At 42.3% G+C, this 27,101-nt stretch overlaps 2 protein-coding genes across 4 annotated transcripts; one reads left to right on the top strand and one right to left on the bottom strand.

The window, feature by feature from the left end:
- The first annotated feature begins 10 nt into the window (after positions 1-10).
- On the top strand, positions 11-18,150 carry COQ5 (coenzyme Q5, methyltransferase). Of its 3 annotated transcripts, XR_005222367.2 has the most exons (11): positions 23-329; positions 1,726-1,858; positions 2,283-2,353; positions 3,883-4,135; positions 4,958-5,107; positions 7,018-7,242; positions 11,315-11,421; positions 12,457-12,545; positions 12,800-12,911; positions 13,465-13,791; positions 17,158-18,150. XR_005222367.2 is itself a non-coding variant. In XM_037878709.2 (10 exons), exons 1-10 carry the CDS (start codon positions 321-323, stop codon positions 13,481-13,483), a joined length of 1,176 nt encoding a protein of 391 aa, XP_037734637.1. In that variant the 5' UTR covers positions 11-320; the 3' UTR covers positions 13,484-14,181. The 3 variants fall into 3 exon arrangements, 2 of the variants coding, with proteins under 2 accessions (XP_037734637.1, XP_037734636.1); XM_037878709.2 differs by lacking the exon at positions 17,158-18,150 and having other exon boundaries at positions 11-329; positions 12,800-12,919; positions 13,465-14,181; XM_037878708.2 differs by lacking the exon at positions 17,158-18,150 and having other exon boundaries at positions 13,465-14,181.
- DYNLL1 (dynein light chain LC8-type 1) lies at positions 16,082-21,758 on the bottom strand. Its single transcript, XM_007061547.4, has 3 exons — positions 21,614-21,758; positions 19,923-20,060; positions 16,082-16,412 (listed from the first exon to the last, which is right to left on the bottom strand). The coding sequence occupies exons 2-3, from the start codon at positions 20,052-20,054 to the stop codon at positions 16,275-16,277; spliced, it is 270 nt and encodes an 89-aa protein (XP_007061609.1). The 5' UTR covers positions 20,055-20,060; positions 21,614-21,758; the 3' UTR covers positions 16,082-16,274.
- Positions 21,759-27,101: the final 5,343 nt, after the last annotated feature.

The raw sequence follows: 27,101 nt of genomic DNA, 5'->3' as shown, positions 1-27,101 counted from the left end.
AGTTGTATTCTCTGATGAGTCTGGGTGTACTTGGTTTGCATTCACTATCGTAAGGCATTATGGGAGGTGTAGTTCCTAGTGTTTCATGCTATTAGTTCTCTGCGTTGTTTTGTATTATCCGGAGCACAGCATTGTGGGAGTTATCATTCTTTTCACATCTGAGTTGGTTTTGAGACTACTTCATAGAATCACCTAAATCTGCAACCCCAGAATATTGTAAAGCAATTTTATTGTCTTTCACGTATAGATGAAACCAACCTGTGTTATGTGCATGTTACAGAATCATAACATCACAGAAAACTACTAGAAAGACAAGGTGGATGACTAAGGTAATATCTTTTATTGGACCAACTTTGGTTGGTGAAGGAGACAGGCTTTTCAGCTACACAGAGCTCTTATACCTTTTATTAGACTAACTTCTATTGTGAAGCAAGACAAGCTTTTGAGCTTACATAGACCTCTTCCTCAGGTGGCCTGAGCTCTGTGTAAGCTCAAAAGCTTGTTTTCCTCACCAACAGAAGTTAGTCTTTTATGATACCTTTATCACAGGCCTCTTGCTTTCTCTCAAAAGTAAACTATACCAATCTTTTCAATCTCTTGTCATAAAAGAGTTTTTCCATCCCCCAATCATACTCATCGCTTGTTTCTACACTCCCTCTAATTCTACAATAACTTTTTTGAGATGGAGTGAATATTGAGTATTGTGACCAGTACTGAACATTGTATTCCAGGTGCGGGTGAAGCACTAGTTTATACAATGACATTATAATACTTTCTGTATCATTCCCCATCCCATTCCTTGTACATTCTAACATTTTGTTTGCATTTTTTACCACAGCTGTACATTGACCAGAGATCTCTGTTGAACTTCCCACACCAATACCCAGGTCTTTTTCCTGATCTGCTCCATTTAATTTAAACCCTTTTAAGGTGTATGGGTAGTTCCAATTTTTCCCTCCAATGTACATTATTTTATATTTATCAACATGAATTTCATCTGTCGTCATGTTGCCCTTTCACTTAGCTCGTTTAGGTCTTTCTACCATTCCTCATAGTCCTCATTGGACACCATACAATAATTTTGTGTCATCTACAAATTTTGCCACCTCACTGTTCACCCCCTTTTCCAATTTATGTGCCTGTACTAGTATTTTAAAACTGGGTGGAAAATCAAGGTATAAAGCAAAATATCAATACAGGCTGTAGTTGTTTTCATCTTGCTAATGGGTTACATATGCAGAAGGATTGCAGGTCATGACAGAGACTCAATAAAATGCTGCCTCCCTTGAAGGATCCAGTATCTCATAAATGTGAGGCAACATGCCCCATAATAACCCTGAGGGTTGGAGAACGTCAGCTACTGTCCCACATTTCTTGGAATCTTTTAGAACTTCTGCTTCATTTTAGCATTTTCTGCCAAAAAAAAAGTATGAAAATGAGAATTTGTATGAGTCAACAAATTATCTAGATAGTCTGCTGACCAAGAGGTGGATACCTAAATACTAAGGTGATGAATCCATCAAAAATGTACCACTAGCTATCTAGATGCTTAGAAAGATAAAACAAACTTAGTACATTACCCTTATTTAGTATATTAATGTGTCTGGTCAAGGTAAAGGAGGTCCAGAGGAAGAAGTACATTTGTACTTTAGTATCTCCTTATCTTCATATTTATGAAGATACCAGTTTTAACCTTCATATCTATTTATCTGCTTCTCCCTCAAGTCTCTTCACTTTCTTCCTCATTGTCCTATATACATGGAATGCCCTCCCTACGCTTGTCCAGTCCATCTAGCCCAGTATCCTGTCTTCCAACAGTGGCCAATGCCAGCTGCCCCAGAGGGAATGAACAGAACAGGTAATCATCAACCATCAACCACAGGTTGACTGTGCCTTGTGTGAAAAAATACTTCCTTTTGTTTTAAACCTGCTGCCTATTAATTTCATGTGGTGGCCCCTAGTTCTTATGTTATGAGAAGACCCATTACTTCTGCAAAGCCATGTAAACTTAGCTAAATCATCAAGTTATTTATTTCATGAGTGAACTACTCATTTAAGAGAAGGGGTTGAGATAAGGAGTAAACTAATCAGTTGTGAACACGGCTCACTAGGGCCCTGAGCCTACAATTTTCTGCATGGGCAGAGGCATTTGCTCTCATGGAGCCCCAGTGAAGTTAAAGGGGCTCCAAAATCAAAAAGTCAAAGGGGAAGGGCTACGCAAAATTAATTGCAGGATTGGCGCTTAGTCTTATATGCTGTATCCCTTTGTCTATCTTTTTCAGTTGTGATCCTGCAAGTTGTTCTACATGAGTGGATCCCTGAGTCAAACAGTGTCTTCTTCTGGTTTGCGGAAGTGTGTAACACATTATTTTGGGTGCTACCACAATCTAAATAATAATGTACAAAGCTTTGGGTATTTGATATGTTCTGTTCTAAACTACACAAACTTAAGTACCTACAAAAAAGTCAATAAACAGATCAGACCACAATGCAGTTATAACACACATACTCATGTACCTGAAATTTGTAATAGCATATTTAAATTTTAAATGCAGCTATGTTTCTGCTTAGCCAGGGCGTTCAGTCACGTTCAAACATGTATTAAAAGCAGGTGTGGTTAAACTGGTTTATAAAGTTGTTTGAATTACATGTGAACATGACTATGGGCCAGATCCTCAAATGTATTTAGGTGCATAACTTCCATTGAAATCAATAGGAGTTAGGTTCCTAAATGCATTCATGGATCTGGGCCTTTATAACCATGCATATTATGATGTCTATACGTTGATACAAATGCCCATATTTGAGAAAAAATCAGTCCTAAATGAGGACAACTAAACTTAACTAACACTTGTAACCTGCTAGAGGTTCTTAGCTGAAGAGTGCTATGTGAGCTATTGGAAAGTAGTACCCTAAATGCTGCTTTGCCTATATTTATTGTGCAGCTCTTACTCACGTGCTTGGTTCACTGATGTGGCAACTGAATGAGGGTTGTGGGCTCAGATGTTACTTTAGAAATTAGAAATGAGCGCCTGAGAGAATGGCGTTGATTTCAGGATTTCCTCAGAGCACAGGACCAGAGATGTGGGGGTTGGAGGTCGCAGTGCAGGGTCCAGGTGAAGGCCGGTGCGATGGGGGTCATGGTGCGTGCAGGGCCACTAGGGTGACCAGATGTCCCAATTTTATAGGGACAGTCCCGATATTAAGGGCTTTCTCTTATATAAGGGCTTATTACCCCCCACCCCGTCCTGATTTTTCACACTTGCTACTGTGTGGTGACCCTAGGGGCCGCAGGGAGAGACGCGAAAGGCAGTGGGGGTGGGGGGTCGCGGGGCGGGGTCCCGGGGCAGACGCGAGGGGCGGGTGGTCCGGGGTCGCGGGGCGGAGGGGACCGGAGGGAGAGACGCGAGAGGCGGTGGTGGGGGGTCGCGGGGCGGGGTCCCGGGGCAGGCGCGAGGGGCGGGCGGTCCGGGGTGGCGGGGCGGAGGGGGCCGGCGGCAGAGACGCGAGAGGCGGTGGTGGGGGGTCGCGGGGCGGGGTCCCGGGGCAGGCGCGAGGGGCGGGCGGTCCGGGGTGGCGGGGCGGAGGGGGCCGGCGGCAGAGACGCGAGAGGCGGTGGTGGGGGGTCGCGGGGCGGGGTCCCGGGGCAGGCGCGAGGGGCGGTCGGTCCGGGGTCGCGGTGCAAAGCCCATTTCTCTGGGTGGGAGGCGAACGTGCCCCAGCATCGGAGATCCCAAGCCCCTGTTTCCTCGGGAACCGCTCGCCTCTCCCCTCAGCAGCACGTTCCGTGGGCCCAGCTTCGGGTTGGCTGTTACCTAGTAAAGCCCGCCCTCCCTGCCGTATGGCCAGTGAGAATCACGCGCTTTATTTACTCCTCTCCAGACCGGCTTCCTATTGGCTAGGACGGAAGTGTCACATGACTCGGAGCCGCGTTATGCGAGTGCAAAATTCACGCCGCTACCAAAGATGGCGGCCTCTATTGGAGTGGCGGCCTGTCGGGCTCTGCACAGCCGCTGCCATGGGAAGTTGCTGTCTATAGGTCGGGGGCTCTTCAGTGGGGCGCGGTGCCTTGTCGCGGAGGGGGAGACGAACTTCGGATTCCAGACTGTGTCGGAGGCGGAGAAAGGGGAGAAAGGTGAGGGGGGCAGGAGCAAGGCGGGGCGACTAGGACGGGGATCTAGCGGGCGAACTGGGAGACTCTGGGGAGGGAGGAGGAGGAGATGGGAAGAGATTGTTGGGCCGTCCAATGCCCCAGTGACTGGTGTACTGTATGAGGCAGTGCGGTCCAGTTATTGTGAAACAAAAAGGACCGAGGAGACCTGGGTTCTGTTTCTAGTTGTGTCGCTGATCCCCTGGTGAGGACCCCCTTCCCCCCCAGGCAAGTCACTTGCTCTCTCCATATATTCTTTCTTCTCCCTGTGTTTGATCATTTTATAATGAGAGCTCTTTGTGCTAGGGAGTGTTTTTTGCTTTGTATCTGAACAGTGCCTTGCACAACAGATCTCTGATCTTGGTTGGAACTTGTTAGAGCTACCCTAATATGAATATTTAAACCTTTTCAACAGGTGCGTTGTGTACCTCAAGGATTAGCTGTCTGAGGGATGAGAATGTCCTAGCAAGTTGATGCTTATTTGAATGCTTTCACTTAATCCAAATATAAATAACTTTTCAGACAAATTGCACTTTGTTCACATGGTGTTTTCTAGATTGGGACCGTGGTGAAACTTAGGAATGTGTTGAAAGTAAATGCATGTAACAAAATATAAACTTTGTGAAGTATGATAATCTAACTAATGAGATTAAAAAAATAGGATTCTTGCCTTAGACTTTATGGGGCCATGTGTTAGTATAGACCTAGGAAGAGGACAGTGAATACATAGAAGTGAATTTAAGTGACATGCTTTGCCCTGCTACCTCAAAGTGATATATATTGCATTATAATGTAATTTTATTTCAGTTTACCATGTATTTGAAAGTGTGGCTAAGAAGTATGATATGATGAATGATTCAATGAGTCTGGGGATTCATCGGCTCTGGAAGGATATCCTGCTGCATCAAATGAACCCTTACCCAGGAACTCAGCTGTTAGATGTTGCTGGAGGGACAGGTACACTCCATTTTATTTCTAGTACTTTTATTAAGGAATACTATTTGCTGGAGTAATGATTCCTTAATGGAGAGCAGAAATTAATCTACCTATATATGAAAATGGAAAATAAGTACAGTATAGACAATAGAAATCATAGTTGCACTTATTACAACATTTACATGACTTTATAGAGAACACTGTATAGTGCAGTAGTCCTCAAACTGTGGGGCCCGCCCCCTAGGGAGGCGTGGAGGAACATTCGGGGGGGCCCTCAGGGAGGGAGTGCCACCCAGCCCTGCTCTGCCCTGGCTTCAGTCTCTGGGCTCCCTGGGGCGTGACCAGATTACATTCCGGTTAAGTGGGGACACAACATAAAAAGTTTGGGGACAACTGGTCTGGTGGCTAAATAATGGGCCTGAAGTCAGGAATACTGGGTTGTATTATTTGCTCTGCCGCACACACACTATGACCTTAAGCAAGTAATTTACTTCTCTGTCCCTCAGTTTCCCTCTCTGGAGAATGAGGATAACTTCTACCCTTCAAGGGGAAGGGTTGAGTCTTAGGCCTCGTCTACACTGCCACTTTACAGTGCTGAACCTTTTTTGCTCAGGGGTGTGAAAAAAAAAAAAACCCCTGAGCAATGCAAGTTTCAGCGCTGTAAAGTGGTGGTGTTGACAGTACGCTAGCGCTGGGAGTGACTCCCCTCATGGGGGTGGTTTTTTTACAGCGCTGGGAGAGCTCTCTCCCAGCGCTGGTGCTGCAACTACACAGCCAGCAGCGCTTTAATGTTGGTAGTGAATACATACCCTTAGTTTTCTAACGTTTTGAAGCACTTGAGATCCTTGGATAAAGCTGCTCTAGAAGTGCAAAGTATTACACTTGTAGAAAAAATGGTTATTTACCTTTTGTAGCTGCCGTTCTTTGAGATGTGTTGCTCATGTCCATTCCATGTTAGGTTTGTGTGCTCACCATATGCACCGGTGCGGGAAGTTTTTCCCTCAGTGGTATCCATAAGGACTGGCCCTGGAGCCACCAGGAGTGGCATGCATATTCGCCAATGTAAGGGTGCCACTGGCCCCCTCCCTCAGTTCCTTCTTGCCACCAGTGACAGTGCTGGAAACTTTTCTTTACCCAGTGTTTTTTTCACTATCACATTGTGTAAATAGTTCTAGATAAGTAGTTTCTTTGTTCTCTTAATGACTAGCAAATTGTATTGTAGATAAGTCACCTCTAGGACTTAGCCCAGGGAGGAGGCATGCCCTGTCCCTGGGCTTCTAGCCTTGTGATCGCTGTAAAAAGCCTGTGGATCAACGACCTGACCTGTATCAAAGTTACCTGAAGTGTTTGGGAGAAGCCCTCATTAATGCTAAGTGTCCCAGCATCTGCAAGAGCTTCCAGCCAAGAACTAAAAAGGAGCAGGACATAAGCGCTCCTCATGGAGTCGGCCCTCATGCCAGTCTCCGAGCCGCCGAGATCAGACTCTGCAGCGAGCGCAGCGGCATGGGTGCAGTGTGTGCCACTGCAACTGGTCTCCCGGCTCCGGTCCCAATCCCCGGTACCTGCTAAGAAGCAGGGGAAGCACACCGGGAGAGGGCATTCCCCAACATCCTGGATGGGAAAGGGAAAGTCCAGAGAGGAGCAGGGCAGCAAGACTCCAGAGCCCGGCCAGGCACCTGCGTCGCCAGCTAAGCTATCTAGTCCTTCTAGGGATCCACCAGCCACCCCTTACGCCTATAGAAACTCTGTTTCAACTAACAATAATGGGGGAAGCAGACTTGTTAATGTTTCATCTAAAAAAATAAAGCTAGGGAGCATGTTAGTTCCAGTTTATCTAAATATTAAAAGTCCTAACTTCCTGATGAATATTTAATTTTTATAATATCAGAAAATATTCCACATTTTGCATCTTCCTTTCAAAACTAATACAGGTGACATCGCCTTTCGGTTTATCAATTATGTTCGTTCCCAGTGGGAGCACCAGATCAGACAGAAACTGAAATCCCATCAGAATTTATCATGGCAGGAAATCTCTAAGAGTTACGAGGAAGAGGAACTTAAATTGCCAGGAGGGTCCCAAGTGGTGGTCTGTGACATTAACAAGGAAATGATAAAAGTTGGAAAGCAGAAAGCACAACATCTTGGCTACTCCGAAGGTAAGTCCTGCATTATATCACTTCTGTAGTAGGTCTCTGCGTGATAGAAACTTAGATTAAAAAAATCCTTATGTAACGATAGTCCAAAATTCTACTTGCTTATTTGCCTGGAGCAGTAACTTTTCTGATGGGCAAATATCAGGTGCAAGATTTTTATCATCAACAGTATGGAAAGAGAGGTAAGTAAGATGATGTACAAGAGCCGGCCAATTGTCATGACAATTCAGCAACTAGGAGTTATGCTCTCTATGGAGGCACCGTGAGTCTCTTTAATACTTGTATCCCTTTGAAAATATAAGTCTGAGGATTAATCTGAAGCCCAGTGTTTGATTCTCCTTCAGAATCAGCCAATGAGCAAAACGCTGCTCTGTTACACCAGTGCAATTCCCCTGAATTTAGTCAAGCTGAGTAGGTATGAAACAGGATAGTTTGGCCCTAAGAATCTGACTACACCACAGATTTCAGAAGCGATACTTTAAAAATAAAGGCAGCAAATTAAAAATGTCATGAGTCCAAAAAAAAAAAAAAAAAAACAAGAAACAAACCTATATAGAGATAATATCTGCCACAGAGAATGGGTTATAGTGCTTTTGGAATCTGAATCGTATTAAATATTTAGTTTGCAGGTCAATGGGTTAATCCATGTTGGTCCTTTCAATCAGGATTAATTTAAGAAGTAAGTAATAAATTGTGCTTAATACACAGTATTTGTAGAATAGTTGTTTGTCCTCTCCCACTTTAATTAGAGAAACATTCCTTAAATAAGATTTACTATATGTATTTAAATGTGGTATATTTTACCTAAGACTTTCAGTTTTAAATTGGCTTTAAAAACACTGTTTTTAATACCAGCCCTTGTTTCAAATTAAACTAAAGATTTATCAACAGTAACTGGAAGATACAGTCAATCTCAACATTTGAAGTACCCCTGAAACGTTTAAAACTTGACTGAAAACATAAACAGAATTTCAACTCCCTCATTTCCTCTTGATGAACTTTTTGGGGAGCAGGTAAAATTTTTAGTGTTACATACCCTCAAACCAATTACTACACCCAGCTCTCTCTGCATTCCTGATTACGTCATTGGTACAAGTAGTGCATAGAGAAATAACTGTTGAAGAAACAGATCAATGTTTCCCAATCAGAGAGAAAATTAGTAAGGTAAAAATCTTTTTTTTTTTTCCCCCCCAGGCTTAATCAAAAGAATTGCAAATATTGGTGAGCACCTAAAGATAATTAATTGTTTCTCCTTTTTTAAGATGGAGAAGAAAATGTGCTATATGTAGGCCACATGACATAAAGGAATCCTGTAGAGGGCTCATTTTGTATTGTGGTGATGCAACACTGAATGACTTTAATAATGTCTGTGATTTCCTGCCCTCACCCCCATCTTAGTAGTTGCTTAAGTAAGCTGATGATTTCTTGTAGAAGTAACTTGGTCATCTAGGCTAATGTGTGCAATAGAAATACCTGGAAACTAGATAAGATCATTTTGCTTTCAAATGCCTGTTCTCTCATATCAGTTCCAGCTTGATTTCTTCTCTGTTACCCCCTGACTTAATGCCTTCTTCCAGAAGGGGGAGCTCAAAGGTCAAACACTGGGTTGTCTGGCCTCTTGAATTGTAGCCCATCTCTGTTACTACAATAATCCTTTGTTGCTCTCCAGTGCTGATAAATAGAGAGACAATAACCAGTGTGTTCAAACAAAGAAATATTGTTTTGGGGCAACTTTTTATGAAATGTCTGCATTTCATAAAATCCATATAAAGCTCGGGAACTCCAATCTGTGGATAGAACAGGACATTTGTTCCTACCAGTATTCGTCTATAAAAATGTATATGACTCCAAAATTATTTAATTCCACCCTATGATTCTTCCTTCTGTAGGTGTATAGGATTCATGGCCACAGTTTACCTTCTGTCATGAACGTCATTCTGACATCAATACAGATGGGTACATTTTCAGTGTTTTGTGGGCTTAGTTTTTGCAATGAGTTGTACAATCTCCCAGAGTGATTGTAATAGTGAGAACGTTGCAGAAGCGAATCCTTACACTAAAATACAAGGGCAGTCAAATAGCTGTTGCTTTCTTCTGCCATGCAAAAGAGGTAGGTTCAGTCTTATTCCCCCAATCTGGAGTACTGTGGGTACAGCATACCTAGCTCCAGTGGGGAGGAGGAGGTGTTTGATTGATTTAGGAACAAGTTTGTTGGACTTCTTCCTTGTCTGATGAGGAATTGCCATGATGCAGGACCTTGAAGGGTAGCAGGTATAAACTTGAGGTGTCTTCCCCCACTAAAAAGAAGAATCACAGTATGATTTAAAAATTATATATTAGGGCTGCTGATTAATCGCAGTTAACTCATGTGATTAACTCAAAATGAATCGCAGTTTTAATCACACTGTTAAACAATAGAATACCAATTGAAATTAATTATATATTTTGGATGTTTTTCTGCATTTTCAAATTAGTGATTTCAGTTACAATGCAGAATACAAAGTATGCAGTGCTCACTTTATATTATTTTTATTACAAATACTTGCACTGTAAAAATTATAAAAGAAATAGTATTTTTCAATTCACCTTATACAAGTACCATAGTGCAGTCTCTTTATCCTGAAAGTGCAACTTACAAATGTAGATTTTGTTTGTTTGTTACGTAATTGCACTCAAAACCAAAACAGTATAAAACTTTAGAACCTAAGTTCACTAAGTTCTTCTACTTGTTCAGCCAATCGCTAAGAGAAACCATTTGGTTTATGTTTACGGGAGATAATGCTACCCGCTTCTCATTTCCAGTGTCACCTGAAAGTGAGAATAGATATTCGCGTGGCACTTTTGTAGCTGACATTGCAAGGTATCTGTGTGCCAGATATGCTAAACATTCGTATGCCCTTTCATGCTTTGGCCACCATTCCAGAGGACATGCTTCCATCCTGATGGTGCTCATTAAAGAAATGTGTTAATTAAATTTGTGACTGAACTCCTTGGGGGAGAATTGTATGTCTCCTGCTCTGTTTTTTACCTGCATTCTGCCATATATTTTGTGTTATAGCAGTCTTGGATGATGACCCAGCATGTTGTTCGTTTTAAGAACACTTTCACTGCAGATTTGACAAAACGCATAAAAGGTACCAATGTGAGATTACTAAAGATAGCAACAGCACTTGACCCAAGATTTAAGAATCTGAAGTGCCTTCCACAATCTGATCCGGATGGGGTGTGGGAGCATGCTTTCAGAAGTCGTAAAAGAGCAACACTCCAAAGCGGAAACTACAGAACCCAAACCACCAAAAACGAAAATCAACCTTCTGCTGGTGGCATCTGACTCATGATGATGAAAATGAACATGCATTGGTCTGCACTGCTATGGATCATTATCAGGTAGAACCCATCATCAGCATGTCCCCTGGAATGGTGGTTGAAGCATGAAGGGACATATGAATCTTTAGCACGTCTGGCACATAAATATTTTGCAATGCCGGTTACAACAGTGCAATGCAAACACCTGTAAGTGAGAATAGGCGACATTGAAACAAAGCGGGCAGCATTATCTCCTGCGAATGTAAACAAACTTGTTTGTCTGAGCAATTGGCTGATCAAGAGGTAGGACTGAGTGGACTTGTTGGCACTAAAGTTTTACATTATTTTTGAATGCAGTTTTTTTTGTACATCACTCTACATTTTTAAGTTCAGCTTTCCTGATAAAAAGATTGCACTACAGTACTTGTATTAGGTGAACTGAAAAATGCTATTTCTTTTGTTTTTTTTTTTTACAGTGCAAATACTAGTAATAAAAAATAAATATAAAGTGAGCAATCCACACTTTGTATTCTGTGTTGTAATTGAAATCAATATATTTGAAAATGTGGAAAACATCCAAAAATATTCATTTAAAATAGTATTCTATTGTTTAATAGTGCAATCAATCGCGATTAATTTTTTTAATCACTTGACAGCCCTATTATATATGTATTATCTTTGCCAAAACAGAGTGAAGAGCTAGTCTTTCTGCAGGTTTTCTGGGATGAGCAACACCTAGTATCTGTGTGCGTTTTTGTTTTTTTTTAAGGCTTGTCCTGGGTGGTTGGGAATGCTGAAGAGCTGCCCTTCAATGACAACAAGTTTGATGTTTACACAATTGCCTTTGGAATACGGAATGTAACTCATATTGACCAGGTAAGCAGGGGCAACATGTCCTGGGATATACAGTTCTCCTGGGTTTTCTGGGCGCCAAGAAAAGAAGACACACTCCTGTATGAGAGAACCTCTGTTTCAACTTCTCACATGTAAAAGAAAGTGGGATGTAGCCCTACAGTTTGCTTGAATGAAAAGAAACTGAGGTTAATAAATATCCTGCCCTTCTAGGAGCATCATAGGGTTCAGATTTTTATCATGGAGATAAGCATGGTATAAATACTTGCATACATTTTTCTGGAAAGCTCTGAGTAGTCCTTTCTTAAAAATTAGAAAATATTTGTAAACACTCTAGCAAGTAATGTCACCTGTTCTAATTGGGACCTGGTATTTTTAGATTGATTGGTTGTAACTGTTCTGCCTGAAAGGATATTTTTGATCACTTTTTTTTTTTTAGGGGGGAATCTCTTCACAAACTGGTAATTGCATGTAATGTTCCATGCTCTGAGATGTGCTTTGACTCCTTAAAATGTCATTACTTGTTTACACAACTGATGAAAGTCTTTCTGCATGTCAGCTTCTTTTTGCTTCTCGTTTTGTAGCGTTATCTCCCCATCTTCAGGAAGAAGATGGATGTAGCTTGAAATCTTATTATGAATCTTTAGATACTTGCTAATAGGCTGCAATACCTAATGTTTAATACCATCCTAAAGCAGGCCAATCTCTTCCCAAAAGCAGATATAATTTAAAAATATAATAATGTGCAGCCCTATTGAACCTCTCCGACCTGAGCGGGTTGAGTTTAGCCTGACAGAAAGGGACTTGTGAAAATATTACCTAATTTAAAGCATACTTACCATTTTAGGCCCACAATGGATAGGTGGGTGGTATTATTGTCCAAGTCTAAATATTTTAAGTTCCCAGGACACTTGGGTGACTCTAACCAGAACAATCTTTCTTCTGCTTGGACTGTGCCCAACCAAAGAAGGTGGAACATCCATGTTTCACATCCTCATGAGATGTTAATAGGGAGGGTGCTTTCCTACAGTGTGTTCAACCACTTTTGATCTCTCTCAGGCACTTCAGGAGGCGTATCGTGTGCTGAAACCAGGAGGGAGATTTCTGTGTCTGGAATTTAGTCAAGTCAGCAACCCCCTTGTTTCCAGGTTGGAATATGACCATTTTTTTCTTTTCTCTTTATTTTTATCCCACACATGACTGTTTTTCTTGAGCTGGGACAAAAACACATGAAAGAGTCCTAATCCCTTGAAACACAATCATATACTTAAATCCAAACTCTGTAGAAGTCTACAGCAAAGGTGATATACAGAGACTAATTCCTCTTTAGGAAAAAGTTAGTCCTAGTAGGTTTTATTTTGGTGTCTGCATGTTAATCTGCGCTTCTTGTCTCTTTGGGCAGGCTCTATGACTTGTACAGTTTCCAGGTTATCCCTGTTCTGGGTGAGATTATTGCTGGAGATTGGAAGTCCTACCAGTACCTTGTGGAAAGCATCCGACGCTTTCCAGCCCAGGTAACAAGGTGCTCTACTTTGAATACTTAGTGTACAGATTGTCACCATGGGGGCAGCTGGGTTATGGGTAAGGAGACTAGGCCTTTAAGAAGGCATATGCTAGTTTACTTCTGCTAATTGCACAATTACCTCTCCCCACACATGAGATGACTAAAGAGGATATGAGAAAGGTCTACAAAATCATGAATAGCGTGGAGAAAGTAAATGAAGTGTTGTTTGCCCCTTCACATAACACAAGAACCAGAGGTCACTCAACAAAATTAATAAGCAGCAGGCTTAAAACAAATGTAAAAGTACTTCACACAACATAGTCAACATCCATGGCAATGAGTTCCAAAGGTTAAGACAAAAATAACTAAGTTTATGGAGGATATGTCCAGCAATGACTATTAGCTATGCTGTCAATGTCCCTGCCAGAAGCTGGGACTGGATGTTCTGTTCATTCCTTCCGAAGCACTTGGCCCTAGCCACTGTCAGAAGACAAGATATGGGGCTAGATGGAGCATTGGTCTGACCTAGTATGGCTATTGTGTTCTTTATTACTATATTTCAGGAGGTGTTCAAGGCAATGATTGAAGATGCAGGTTTTCTGAAGGTGGAATATCGGAATCTAACAGCAGGCATTGTAGCCATTCACTCAGGTTTCAAACTGTGACCCTCCTACTTTGCAAAGCTCTTGAAGAATAAAGGGTATTTCCCCTGAAGAAGCTAAAAAGCTATGCAACTCCAAAAACTTCACTGCCACGATAGTCTGAGGGGATGGGAAGACTTGGTCCCTCTGCAGAATCTAAAGCTTCAGATTTTGGGTTTCTGGAAAGTTGAAATTATGTTCTTACAACCATGTCAGGACCTAGAATCCCTCTAGCACTTACCCATTTATGTAAGTATGGGTCAGGTGATTCCTTGATGCCTGGCATGTGCTCACTCAACTGATCACCACTTTCCTAAAACCTCAGACTTTTATTGGACAATTTGTTTGGTACATATAATTCTCTTCTGAAGTACAGTGTGGATATTGCAAAAGTTACACTTAGTCTTATTTAAGCAGGATAAGATGTACTCCAAACACCTGTAATAACAGAACTGGTTGAAGGTAGACATGGACCCACTAGCCTTCAAACAAGAGACCTCCCTATATTGTATTGAAGTAATGACTCAAGTTCAGTGTGGGTATGGGAATATAGGCAACACCTAAAATTACAAGTGTGTGACATGTAGTATTTGTGTATTTATTTTAAAGATATTAAATTTTATGTATCAGTTTCACTTTTGTGGTAAATGTCTCATGGATGTCTGAAGACTTGTCTGCAGAAGTAGTAAGTTACTGTTAATGTATTTCCTCAGTGATGGGGATAAAGTTCTGAACATCTGTTCAGTCCTCACTTTAACTATATTGTGGTGAAACAATGCTATAATGGTGGCTCTGCATCAAAAAAAGTGAAATACCTTATACCACATCTTTGAAGAAATCTTCCACTAGTTTACTTCTGTATCCCTTTAAGGCTGACAAATCACTGCAGAAGTTTCCTTGGATCTGGGTAAGGAATGTGGAAAAACTAGAAATCTTTATTAAAATCTTATCCGCTGTCTCTACTTACCCCTTATTTGAGCTGCATTGTGGTAGTATGTTTACTAAAGTTTAGAGTGGGTAGTTTAATTCAGTTCTTATCACTAAACCTCCAGAGAGCTAGTCTGTAATTTGTGCTTCTATACCAGAATGAGAATGCAGGACTGAAGTGTGATAAATACCTTAATAAGTTATTGTAACCTGCTGATAGCTTGCTAAAATAGTATATAATCACTATAGTAGTATAAAATATCTATTAAAGGAGCTTGGCTGCACTGACTTCATATGCCCTTAGATAGATCACATTAATCAGCTCTTAGTGCATCATCTATTCTAGGACTACCACAATTCACTACCTTAAGTGGTTCATGCTACAGCAGGATATTTAATCTAACCATTTGACAGACAATGTCCAGAGAAACTACCTCAACTGGACTCTAGATCAGAGCCACACATAACAAGTAGAGAGATATTTTACTCTTCCACTGCCAAAAAAGGTAAAGGCAAGGTCTTCAAACAAGTATTAAGTGATTCATTATTCTACAGTTATGAATATTGCTTAAGTGTTAAACACGGAAGCATAAGGTAATTGAACATTACTTCTATACTAATTCAGAACAGCATCAAAAAGCCTCAGTTGTGCTACTATCCTCCACAGTACAGTTGTTGCAGTGCTACCTCAAATGGGGAGGTAGCAACTCCCTGCTGTATCAAGGCTTTTAAACCAAATCAGAGTTATTTGCTGCTGAAAGCACTACCTTGTCTCCCCTTTAGTTACTAAGGCAGGAAAAGGTAAGGTAATGAGGTTGGCATACCTTTTCCAAAAGCTGCTGTAACTTAAGTGTAGTAAGGAGTGTAGAGCAGCAGAGACATGATGGCTGAGGAGTCTTTGTACTGAAGCTGGTGAATGTCCACAAGTTTCACAAGCTGGGGCTTTACACTAGGCATTTGAAGGATATAGTTCCCAGCTCAAAGTTATTGCCAGCCATCATTAAACATCAAGAAACTACTTGTCCTCCTCACTAACATATGTGGAACTGGTCCTGCTTACTGGGACTATAGCAGCCTCTGCCAGCACAACCCTCAAGAATCTATGTAGTATCTAGCATAATGGAAGCTCTATCATAGTAACTTTTTGTACATGAAATAGAAATGGATTAATATGTTCTATAAAATAGAGAAGGCAAGTGTACAACCAGTCTCATCCTTGGACCAGAACTACATGGTGATATTACCTGTTTACAAAGGCTTTAGGTGAGAATAAGAAAAGCAACATACATCAGAGGGATAAAAGCATAGGCTAAACTCACAGGAATTACAGCTCCAACCTAACTTTAGTAATGGCAGTTGTACCTGTCTATGCCAGCAGTGAACTTTTCTGCACTAACAGCTTTAGATAAAGTTTTGGGTTAGAGAAAATATACTCACTTTCCATGGAAACAAGTGAGAAGGATTTCATAAAAACCACAGTACAAGAATCAATATAGGGATAAGTGGGCTAGATGGCTATAAAACTATTAGAATAAACTCTTAAAGGTTGAGTATATCCAACAGTTTTATTAAAATGGAAAGCAGGTTTTTGGAAAGAAAATAAATACAAGAATGAATTTTTTGCTATTTTTTATAGCCACAATGAAAACAAACTAGTACAGAGGAGTCCCTGTCCATTACCACCACAACAAAAGGCTTGAAGAGCAAGGTGTGTTCCCTGGGGAAGGCTTAAGATTTCAGTCTCTATTTAGAGTTAGTGTGCAGTCCTGGAACCGGATGCAAGTTTGGCTAGCACAGACTGTGCTCTAACCAGATTTGAAGAGGAGAATAGCAACTTGGCCTAGGTAGAAATAGATGAAGTGCTTAGTCTCATGAGTCACATAGCTGCCAAAGTTCCTTCCCACAATGCAGTGCCAAGTGGGGTTGTACTTCTTGTCAAACTCCTGGAAGGAAAAAAACAAAATGCACATTACTACTACAGCAGAACTGCCTTTCTTAGATAAAAAAGTTGCAGATTTTTTTTAACTGCTGTATTCTCACCTACATCTTTATATTATGTGTTCAAACACTGGGGGTGTGGTGGGGTAAGAACAGCATATCCTTTGCTCTGCATTAAGACCACAGCTTTGATAATAAGGAAGAGGTGAATTGCTGACTTACCTTTATTGCCCAGTTGCTGGTTATTACATCATGAGACACCAGAAGTCATTTTCTTACTAAGTAGCTGCAGGAGTACAGGTAGGATTTTACTGCTGTGATAGTCTATATCCTTATATTCACCCCTTTCACAAGGCTGTTAAATTTTGTACAAAGCATACTATGTAAGCCATCATTTGAAAACTCATGATTTCCTGATGATTATTGTCCTGGTCAAAGGTGTGGCAAGACTGTAAAAGAAAACTCCACCATATGATATTGCCAAGGACATGTTCCAGCATGTTCTGGAACAGTCACAAACAAGTTGCCCAGAGATAATAGGCTAGCCAACGCCTCAGCCAGGTGTCACCTAGCTCAAATGGACCACCCACCTGATTAAGTGGCCACTCTTTTGGGGGGGGGGGGGAATGGGGGGAAATGTACATTTTGACAAAGTAGTAGTATAAGGTTTCTGGCCACATATCAGCTGGACATGAGAAAGGGCTATAAGAAGACAGACATCCCAAATCCTTTCTTACTCTCTACCCACAGCATCAAGCCCTGAAGAACAAAGGAAGCAGCACTGGACTGGGGGCTGGAAATCCTGACAAAGTGGTTCAGCCAGGAAGACTGCTAGTACTTGTGGTGAGAGAGACCTTTGCTTTGTATTCACTTAGCTTGTTAAGTTAGGTGTAGTTGTGTTTTACCTTTTATTTCCTTGTAACCAATCCTGACTTATACCTGTAGTCACTTAATCTGTTTTTCTATAGTTAATAGATTTGTTGTATTATCTAAACCAGTGTGTTTGGACTGAAGTATTTGGGATAACAAGACTTGTGCATATCATTTTCTATTAATAAATGACAGACTTGATACAAGTTTGTATTGTCCAGGAGGGTGCTGGGCAGTACAAAGCACATTTCTGGGGGAAAGTCAGGGACTGGGAGTTTGCTGGTGTTGGCCTGCAGTGTAATTCATGGGTGGCTGCCTATAGCACTCATACAGTATGGCTGGGAGTGATTTATATGCTGGAGGCTGAGAGCGAGCAGATCAGAAGTGGTTGCTCTCACAGCGAAACAGGGTTTATAAAAGACATCCCCAGGTTCGGGAATTGAGGGGACAGCTGTTCATCAGTCCAGACTGTACTCTGGTTAATGTCAACTGCCCACCTGCCAAGTCTTGCATGACTCAAGCCAGTTTACTAAGTGTACATATTCTCCCCTTCCATCCAAGAATCTAGCACATCCTCCTAGTAGATCCTTAGCACAATAGCTTTCAAGCTATGGATCTCAACCAGCAATAGGGCAACGCCCTTGCTAGTGATCTGCAAAAGAATTTTGAAAGTCAAGCAGTAAAGGAATTGGGTATGGAAGAGGGGTGACACAGGATCTCAAACAGGTGCACACAATGAAAGTGCAGAGTACTTAAGAGGCATTCCAGTGAGTCCATCATGCTAGTCTGCATTATCCTAGTTCGTAAGAACATAAGTGAAAATAGTGAGTTGATCCACAGAGGAAAAGATCAGAGCATAACAAGCCCTAATACTCTATTTTTAAAAAAAGAAAAGCCCTCACTTCATTTAATAGACCAAATTTATTCACAAACTAGTACTGTTTTACAGTTAGACACTTTGGCTAGCAAAACTTGAGTCAGACTAATGTGATGACCAGAAAGTCAGACTGGTTAAGAAGTGCTTTATACAAATATCCATCCCCATCAGTCCTGAAATTTAGAGCTTTGGGCCAAGAAAGGTATACAGCTGTTTTGTATTTGATTATTATATTAAGCCTCTTGGCTAATTTCTATTTCCAATATTTCTGTCATCACATCCCCTCCCTGTCCACTGCCATTGGGAAGTTATACTGAAGTTTGACAAAGACATAGAATTGTTTTGTAGTAAATTAAACTGATGTTTCTGCTTCAGTTATTTTTAAGTAGTACATTCACCATAGGGAAAAAAAAAAATCTATACTCGTTTCTACATCTCAAGCAGGAGTGGGTTTTTTTTTAAATAAAAGTTTGCTATTCTCATTGGAAATTGCTAGCAATAAGTTGAACCAACTCAGAAAACAGTTTAAGGAGAGCACTTGACTGACATTAGGTTTTATATGTTGTCAATGATTGCTGCTTATGTCTGTTCCACTCAGCATAGTCTCAATTCAATTCAACCTTCCCACTCTTATGGCAGGCCAGCGTCTTCCATTAGCACTGCCAATTCAGAAAACTGCTGAAGTATGAAAAATGGTAAACTATAGTTTCCTCTCCCAACTTTGCACAGTGGGCAACATCTATGTGCAGCTTCTCCCAACAGCTCCCCTGCTGTTAGAACAAGCATATGGCTAAGATAAGAAAAAAATAACCAAAGGAAAGAAAAAACAGTTACCAAACCCAAGAACAGTTATATATGACACAGATCTTCACAAGAGTTGTATAACATAAAATTACCTTGCAAATGAAAGCCTTTGTATACAAATTCAGATGAGCCAAGCACCTAGTAAGGCTTCACCTTTTCCTCTAGAGTTCCCTTCTGGCAGCACACCCCTCATACTAGATCAGGGGTCTCAAACTCCCAACCCACAGGCCATTTGCAGCCCATGAGCCTCCCCAATGTGGCCCGCAGGGCTCCAGCAGTTTTGGGGCCAGGTCTCTCCCTTGGCCCCACCTGCCGCCCCCAGGCACTGCCCCCCCCAGGGACCCCGGCAGCACAGCAGAGCCGAGCAACATCTGCCTGCTCACTCCAGTGGCTGCTGGCCCCCCCCTCACGGCCACAGGGCAGGGCTGTGCCTCCACACACTGCCCCCACCGCCAATAAGAAGCTGCGGGGGCAGTGCCTGGGGGAGCAGCAGCATGCAGAGCCCCCCCCCCCCCGGCCCACCCCACCTTGGAGCCCCAGGTAAGCACCACACCCCCATCTCAGAGCCTGCACCCTACCCCTTTCCCAAACACTCCCTCCTGCCCACAAATTCCCTCCCAGAGCCTGCACCCACACAAACCCCAGCCCCAAGCCTGCACCTAGCACCCAAACTCCAGCCCAGAGCCTGCATCCCAGACCCTCTCCCCCACCCAAACTCCCCCCCAGAGCCCAACCTCTCATCCCTTCTGCACCCAAACTCCCTCTCAGAGCCTTAGGCAGGTGGGAGGCAGAGGTTTTTGGGGGGGGCGGGTTCTGGGCAGCATTAGTGACATTATTGGCCTGCTGGGAGGATTTGAGGACTGGCACTGGCCCTAAGGTAAATTGTGTTTGAGACCCCTGTACTAGATTCTAAAACATGCATATCCATCAATAGAGGGAAAAGGCTATTACAACAGGCATTTACCTTCTTTATATGAGCTGCAATATCCTTCTCGATGTTATATTTCTCCAGGGCCTGAGTGGCACACTCCACTGAATCTTGCTGCATCTCTTCAGACATATCCGCATTCTTGATCACAGCCTTTCGATCACACATGGTTACCTAGGGAGCACGCACACACAAAATTTGACAGCAATAGGAGCATCCACCATCCAAAACTCCCACAGACAATCTGTTTAATAGGCTTGGTCTTGTGCAATGCATGATTTGTGGTCACTATCTTCTAGCTTAAGAACATTGGCCCAGTCTTAATGCAAAACACATCTCCTCAAAGCATGAGTAAGTCAGCTCTACAGCCAGTGACAGCAGTTATACAGACAGTGAAGTAAACGGAATGTAGTTTTTCAGCTGTAGTACTTTCAGACCAGTTACTTCAGCTGAAACAGAGAGAGGAAAGCATAGCTGGGAGCATTTTCATTTTCTCTAATCATGATCTCTTTCCCAAGAGAGGTTTCAGAGTAACAGCCGTGTTAGTCTGTATTCGCAAAAAGAAAAGGAGGACTTGTTGCACCTTAGAGACTAACCAATTTATTTGAGCATGAGCTTTCGTGAGCTACAGCTCACTTCAGCTGTAGCTCACGAAAGCTCATGCTCAAATAAATTGGTTAGTCTCTAAGGTGCCACAAGTACTCCTTTTCTTTTTCCCAAGAGAGAATCTGTAGAATTGCTTTTTGGCTTTTCAGCTAACCTAAAGCTTATCAGTCTGTACAGCCCAATGGTTCTCAAACTTTTATACTGGTGACCCCTTTCACATCGCACTCAGAGGTTTGCAACTACCCTTATAAATTAAAAGCACTTATATATTTAACACCATTTTAAATGCTGGAAGCAAAGCAGGTTTTGTGGTGGAGGCTGACAACTCGTGACCCCCCCACGTAATAACCTCACGACCCCCTGAAGGGTGCCAACCCCCTGTTTGAGAACCCCTGGTATAGCCAGTACCATGAGGGGATGGACTCCACCTAGTAGCCCTTCATCATAATTTGAGTGCAAATAGAGACCCTGAGTAGTTTAAAATACTATACATTTTCAGGACATGAAATTCAAAGCTGGAATATTTTTTGTGAAGATAGAGATGCTAGAAAATTCTATGTAATTTCCCTGGCACAGATAAGCTACGGAGTAGCGCTCCCAGATATGCTGGCTCTTTGGGAGTGTCCACTGACAGTCCTGCCATGCGTCCTCAGTCTCATTTTGCCAGACAAATCTTCATGTTTGGGGTTTTTTTTAAAAGCACCGAAAAAAAACAAAATACTTCCATCGGCACCCCCCCTTGCCCAATGGGTGGTCTTCCCCTTCCCCACCCCGCCCAGTTGGTGGCCTCCTCCCGCCCCGTCACCTTCCCCGCCCAATCGGTGGTTCCCCACCCCCACCCACCCAGAGCACACCCCCCCCCCCGACCACCCTGGGGACCCTCGCCCAATCGGTACTTCCACCACTCCCCCCCTTCTACACACAGAATCACAGCACCCTCCCCCACGCCCAATGGCTCCCCCCCCACCCCCACGGCTCACAAGAGCCCACGCGCCCCCGGGGCGCCCTCCTCTACTCCGCGCCTTCCCCCTCCACCGGCGGGATGACGAGAGGCCTCTGCCTTCTCCCTCCGTGCGGCCCCACCTCTCCCAGCGCCCTCGGCCAGGCTCTCGGGAACTCACCGTGTGCTGGGCGGCTCCGAGCGCGGAGGGAAGGGATGGGGCGGGCGGGCAGGCAGCTTCTCAACCAGCGCTCGCTCGGCCAGCTCTCCGATGTGACTGAAACCGCGCGGCGCCACCCCCGTAGACCTCATACTAGCAGCCACGCCCCCTCCGCCTAAGACACGCCCCGCGTGCACCAATCATTGGCCTCTGCAACAATCTCTGGCGCACGTCATTGGCCGACATCTACCGCTTACCGCAGCTTCTTACTGTTGCGTTTTGTTTCAGCCCGGCATGCATCGCGCTGGCGTCTGTTCCCATAGCGACAGGATGCATGGTGCTGGGGCTGAGCTCGAGGCCTGCGCCCGGGAGTGAGGAGCCTGCGGAGCTACGGGGGTTCAAGGATCCCTCCCGTAGCGTCTCATCCCATAACAGGAATGGGGGGATCCCACTGACGGGGCTTTGGAGACTGTGGCTGAGGACAGGATTTCCCCATCCCTACCCGTTCTGAGAGGCATGGAGAGGGCTAGGCTCAAATCCCCGCAGGGATACAAGGGCCCAGGAATACAGAGGCCTCCTGGAGACTGGCATATGGCGCTCCATCTCCCCAGGAACAGGCGTCCAGGGTTGTGGCCCCTTCCTTGGAAAAAAAGGTGCCCCTGATTATGCATGGTATTTATATTTAGGAGCACCTAGAGACCCTCTCTGAAATTGTGCACATGCACAGAGAGAAGAGTCCCTGGCCCAAAGAGCTTAGAGTCTAAGTAGACAAGACAAACAAAGAGTGGGAATGGAAACAGATGCTGCAGGGACTCTGTGCCTTGGATCATCATCTGGTGCAATTGTGACGGGAATCAGAGCTGTCTCTTTTGGACAGATCCAACAGTGTAACAGTGTTCAGGGACCAGTTCCCTTCCTTCAGATGTCACGAGAGAATGAGAACTGAATTTGCAGCAGGGATAAAGCTCAATAGGTAGTAGACAGGAATAGACCATAGAATGCGTTTAAGCTTTACCTCATTCTCTGATCTGAAGGTGGTTAATGTCATCTGCTGAAATCGCTATGGGAGCTTAAAGAAGGAGAAGATACCCAGAACCAAATGTGAGGAATTTCTGTAATATTGTTATGAAAAAAATATGTGACTCGTGTCTCAACTCACTTTGTATTGTTACCCACTGGATATGAGGCGATTAATTTATTTCTTGGAACAGGAATCTTGGTAAGATTAATGTACAGTTGGCATGTCTGGGTTGGTATGAATTAATTAGCATACCACATATGTATTTCGTTGCCTTGGAGATACAATGGAAGACCAAGGACCAGATATTAATTTCTAATAACTGTCAGACAAGGTGACTCAGAACATATGAAAACAGCGTGACTACAGCTTGAAACAAATACAGGAGATAAGAATAGAAAGAGACATTATGATAATTTAGTCTGACCTTGTGTCAGGCATAATATAGGCCAAAGAAACTCATCCAGTAAACTCTGCATGAAGACCATAACATCTGTTTGAACTATAGCATATCTTTTTAGAAAGATATCCAGTCCTGATGTAAAGACTTCAAGCTATGGAGAATCCACCATATCCCTTGGTAAGTTGTTCCAGTGGTTAATTACTCCCAGTACTACCTATTTGCACCTTATTTCTAGTTTCAATTTTCAGTTTCCAACCATTGCATCTCATGCTTTTTTGTGATAAAGAGCCATCTACTATCAGAAATATTTTCCCCAAGTAGGTATTTGTAGCCTCTGACCAAGGCCTGGTCTACACTGGGGGGGGGGGGGGGGGGGGGGAATGGATCTAAGATACGCAACTTCAGCTACGAGAATAGCGTAGCTGAAGTCAACGTATCTTAGATCGACTTAGAATCACTTACTTCGCATCCTCGCGGGGCGGGATCGACAGCCGCTGCTCCCCCGTTGACTCCGCTTCCGCCTCTCACCGTGGTGGAGTTCCAGAGTCAACAGCAGAGCGATTGGGGATCGATTTATTGCATCTACACTAGACACAATAAATCGATCCCCGATAGATTGATCACTACCCACAGATCCGGCAGGTAGTGTAGACATGGCTCAAGTCACCTCTTAACCTTCTCTTTGGTAAACAAAATAGATCAAGCTTAAGTCTATCACTATAAAGCATGTTTTCCAGACCTCAAATAATTGCAGCTCTTTTCTCTACCCTTCCAATTTTTCAACACATTTTTTTACATGTGGGCACCAGACTTGGACTCAGTATTCCAGTAATGGTCTCATTAAAGCTGTGTACAAATATAATACTACCTTCCTAATCCTACTTGATCTTCTCTTGATTATACATCCAAAGGTACCATTCGCCCTCTGAGCCACAACATCACACTGGGAGCTCATGTTCAATTGGTTATCTACCATGACTCCTAAATCCTTTCCATTGTCAGTGTATTCTAGGATACAGTTCTCCATTTTGCATTTATGACCTACATTTTTTGTTCCTAGATGTATGACCTTGTATTAGATTTTATTAAAATGCATGTTGTTCAAATGAACTCACCTTACCAAGAAATTTAAATCAACCTATATAAGTGACCTGTCTCTATCATTATTTACCACTCCACCAATTTGTGTGTCATCCTCAAATTTCACCAGGAATGATTTTATGTATTCTTGTAGATTATTGATAAAGACATTGAATATCTTTGGGCAGAGAACAAATTACTGCAGGACCCCACTAGAAATACTCACACTGGATTACAACTCTTCATTTACAATTGCTTTTTTGCACTCTTCATATTAACCAATTTTAACCCTTTTAATATGGGCTACCTTGATTTTGAATAGTGCTATTTTTTTATTAGAGTGTCATACAGGACTAAGTCAAAGGCCTTTCAGAAGTCTATTATGTGAACAGTTATTTTTATCAACCAAATTTGTAATCTAAATTAAAATTATAACAAGTTGGTTTGACAGAGGACTATTTTTGATAAAAATGCTATGTCCTTTAATTCTTTACTGATTGGGTCCCAAATCATCCTTTCCATGATTTTGTCAGGCTAACCAGCCTATTACCTTGGTCAATGTGTTAGCCCCTTTTAAATACTGAGATTACTTTAGCTTTTTTTTCTAGTCCTCTGGAACTTCAGTGTCTCAAGATTTGTTAAAAATCAGCAACAGTGTTTCAGAATGCTCCTCAGTCAATTCTTTCAATACTCTTGAGTGCAAGTTATCTGGTCAAGCAGACAAAACAATATTTAACTGTAATAGTTGGTGTTTAACATCCTCCCTACTTACTGATGGAATAGAAAGTATTTCATTATCATTGGAAATATTAATACATCATCTTGCTTTTTTCTAAATACAGAACAGAAATATTTATTGAATACTCATGTCTTTTCTACATCACAATTGACACTTTTACCATGCTTATCTAATATTGAATATATGCCGTTATTAGGATTTAATTTGTTCCTGATATATTTAAATAATTTCTTCTTATTGTCCTTAATCCTAGTGGCCATTGTTTTTCATTTACACCTTTAGTCTGCCTTATTAATTGTCCACATTTCCTAACTGTTAATTTGCTGTCCTTACCATCAGCTTTCACATTTTTCCATTTTTTATATCTTGATTTTTTTAAATTATTGCTGCTTGTGACAATCAGGCTCCAGACACTCCCAGCAGAGAACAGTGGATCTGAATCCCAAAGCATAAGCAATTGAATCAACTGGTTGTACACAATGTTATTGAGTAGAAATAGATGTCAAGTAAAGTCTTTTATGAAAGCTTGAATTGTTCTGAACTTGGTGGTCATTAGGAGGAGATATGTATAGAGGTTATGGTTATGAATGGATGCATGCATATAAGTGTAGAACATTGTAATTGTAGCTAGGATGCAACCGTGGCATCACCTCACAACAGGCTGTGAAATAATCAGTCAGGGAAGGTCACCTCCCAAGAGAATTGTTTATATAAAACTAACTGCAAGCTCCAGACATTGTACAACATAGGGAAAGACAATGGTGGACCATTAAATTTTACGGCATTGAAACTGAAAAGAAAACCAAGAAAAGAAAACTTAAAATGCTACAGTGGCACAACTGCACTGACGGGAGGGGTTCTCCCATCGGCATAGGTAATCCACCTCTCCAAGAAGAGATAGCTAGGTCAACAGAATCTGCCAACCTAGTGCTGACTACACTGGGGATTAGGCTGGCTTAACTATGTTGCTCAGGGGGTGTGGATTTTTCACACCCTGGAGTAAAGTAATTAAGATGACTTAATTCTCTACTGTGGCCAGGCCCCAATCTTGGAAAACTAAGGCTTGATCTACACTAGAACATTGTCAGCTTAACTGCATCACTCAGGGGTGTGAAAAATCATACCCTCCAAGAGGCATAGTTAAGACGGCCTACCCCTTCAGTGTAGACAACACTAGGTTGATCGAAGAAGTCTTTCATTGACCTCACTATCCCCCTCTCAGGGAGGTGAATTAACTACAGTGACAGGAGAACCCCTCCCATCTACACTGAAACACTATAGCAGCACAGAAGTGGGAGAAGGGGTTAATTTTTCAAAGTGCTTTTTATTCAGGTCATCCATTCAGCTGGTCAGCTGCAGATTAGAACATGGTTAATTCACACTAATGGCAAAGAAATTTACTGAAAATTACTGAATGTTGTGAATTAGCAGGTAAGTACATAAAATAAAGGATGATATATCACAAAATGTGCTTAGTTCATTTATTTTTACAATGGCAGTTTGGTTTTAATTATGTACATCATAATGCTCTAGTAAATGTTCTGTTGTGTTGTTTGTAAAATGAATTAAATCTTAGTAATGTGACAGCTCATGACATCCTCTGCATTTAAATCTTTCCTAAGAGGTGGAGAGATGGACAGTTTTTTTGGCAATTCAGCGAAGTGCAGATTAGTGAGATTCAACCATTGTTACATTTGTTATCTTTTGAATTGGCTGATACATGTGCATTTGGGAAAGAGCTACTGAACTGAACACAGGCAATGATTGTTGGTTGGAATGTTATCAGTTTACAACAGACACATCACAAGATTTGACAATGTCTTTCCTCCTGGAATCAGAAGTGCTGGGAGTCAATGAGTTTTCCAGCCCATATTTGCAGACTCAGTGGTCCTGATTCGCCATTCACACTATTTGTAGCCTTCTACACACGCTTTGCGCACATTGCGCCAGATCCACACCTGGAGTAGTATGGAGCTACACTACGTTTGGATTTGTCCCAGTGAGTGCAAAGTGGATATTAAAATGTTATCACTGGGATGAGTGGAGAATTCTGATTTGGTAGCATTTTACCCCTCTTTGCACACATGTAAATGACAATACTAGGTCCAAGGTAGTGTATAGTTAGGCACAAAAGGTTCATGTAGTCAATATAGAATATAGTTCCAGATAAGCTTCTGCACATTTGGAAACTTATCTGACACAGGCCTGAAGTTCACCTATTCATAATGGGAGTTCATGCAAAGCTGCATAGGGGCTTCTCCTTCCTGTC

The sequence above is a fragment of the Chelonia mydas genome, chromosome 15 (genome assembly GCF_015237465.2).
Source record: "Chelonia mydas isolate rCheMyd1 chromosome 15, rCheMyd1.pri.v2, whole genome shotgun sequence".
Taxonomy (NCBI): Eukaryota; Metazoa; Chordata; order Testudines; family Cheloniidae; genus Chelonia; species Chelonia mydas.
Note: the sequence above shows the minus strand (reverse complement) of the source record. Positions and strands in the feature narration are given on the sequence as shown.

Bases quoted from the DNA above. Each gene is read 5' to 3' on its own strand.
- COQ5 (XM_037878708.2), top strand. The intron at 1,859-2,282 runs GTAATCATCAAC...TATCTTTTTCAG, and splicing joins AGAGGGAATGAACAGAACAG to TTGTGATCCTGCAAGTTGTT. The intron at 12,546-12,799 runs GTTGGAATATGA...CTCTTTGGGCAG, and splicing joins AGCAACCCCCTTGTTTCCAG to GCTCTATGACTTGTACAGTT.
- DYNLL1 (XM_007061547.4), bottom strand. From the start codon at position 20,054: ATGTGTGATCGAAAGGCTGTGATCAAGAATGCGGATATGTCTGAAGAG. The intron at 16,413-19,922 runs GTAAATGCCTGT...TTTTCCTTCCAG, and splicing joins TTGCAGCTCATATAAAGAAG to GAGTTTGACAAGAAGTACAA.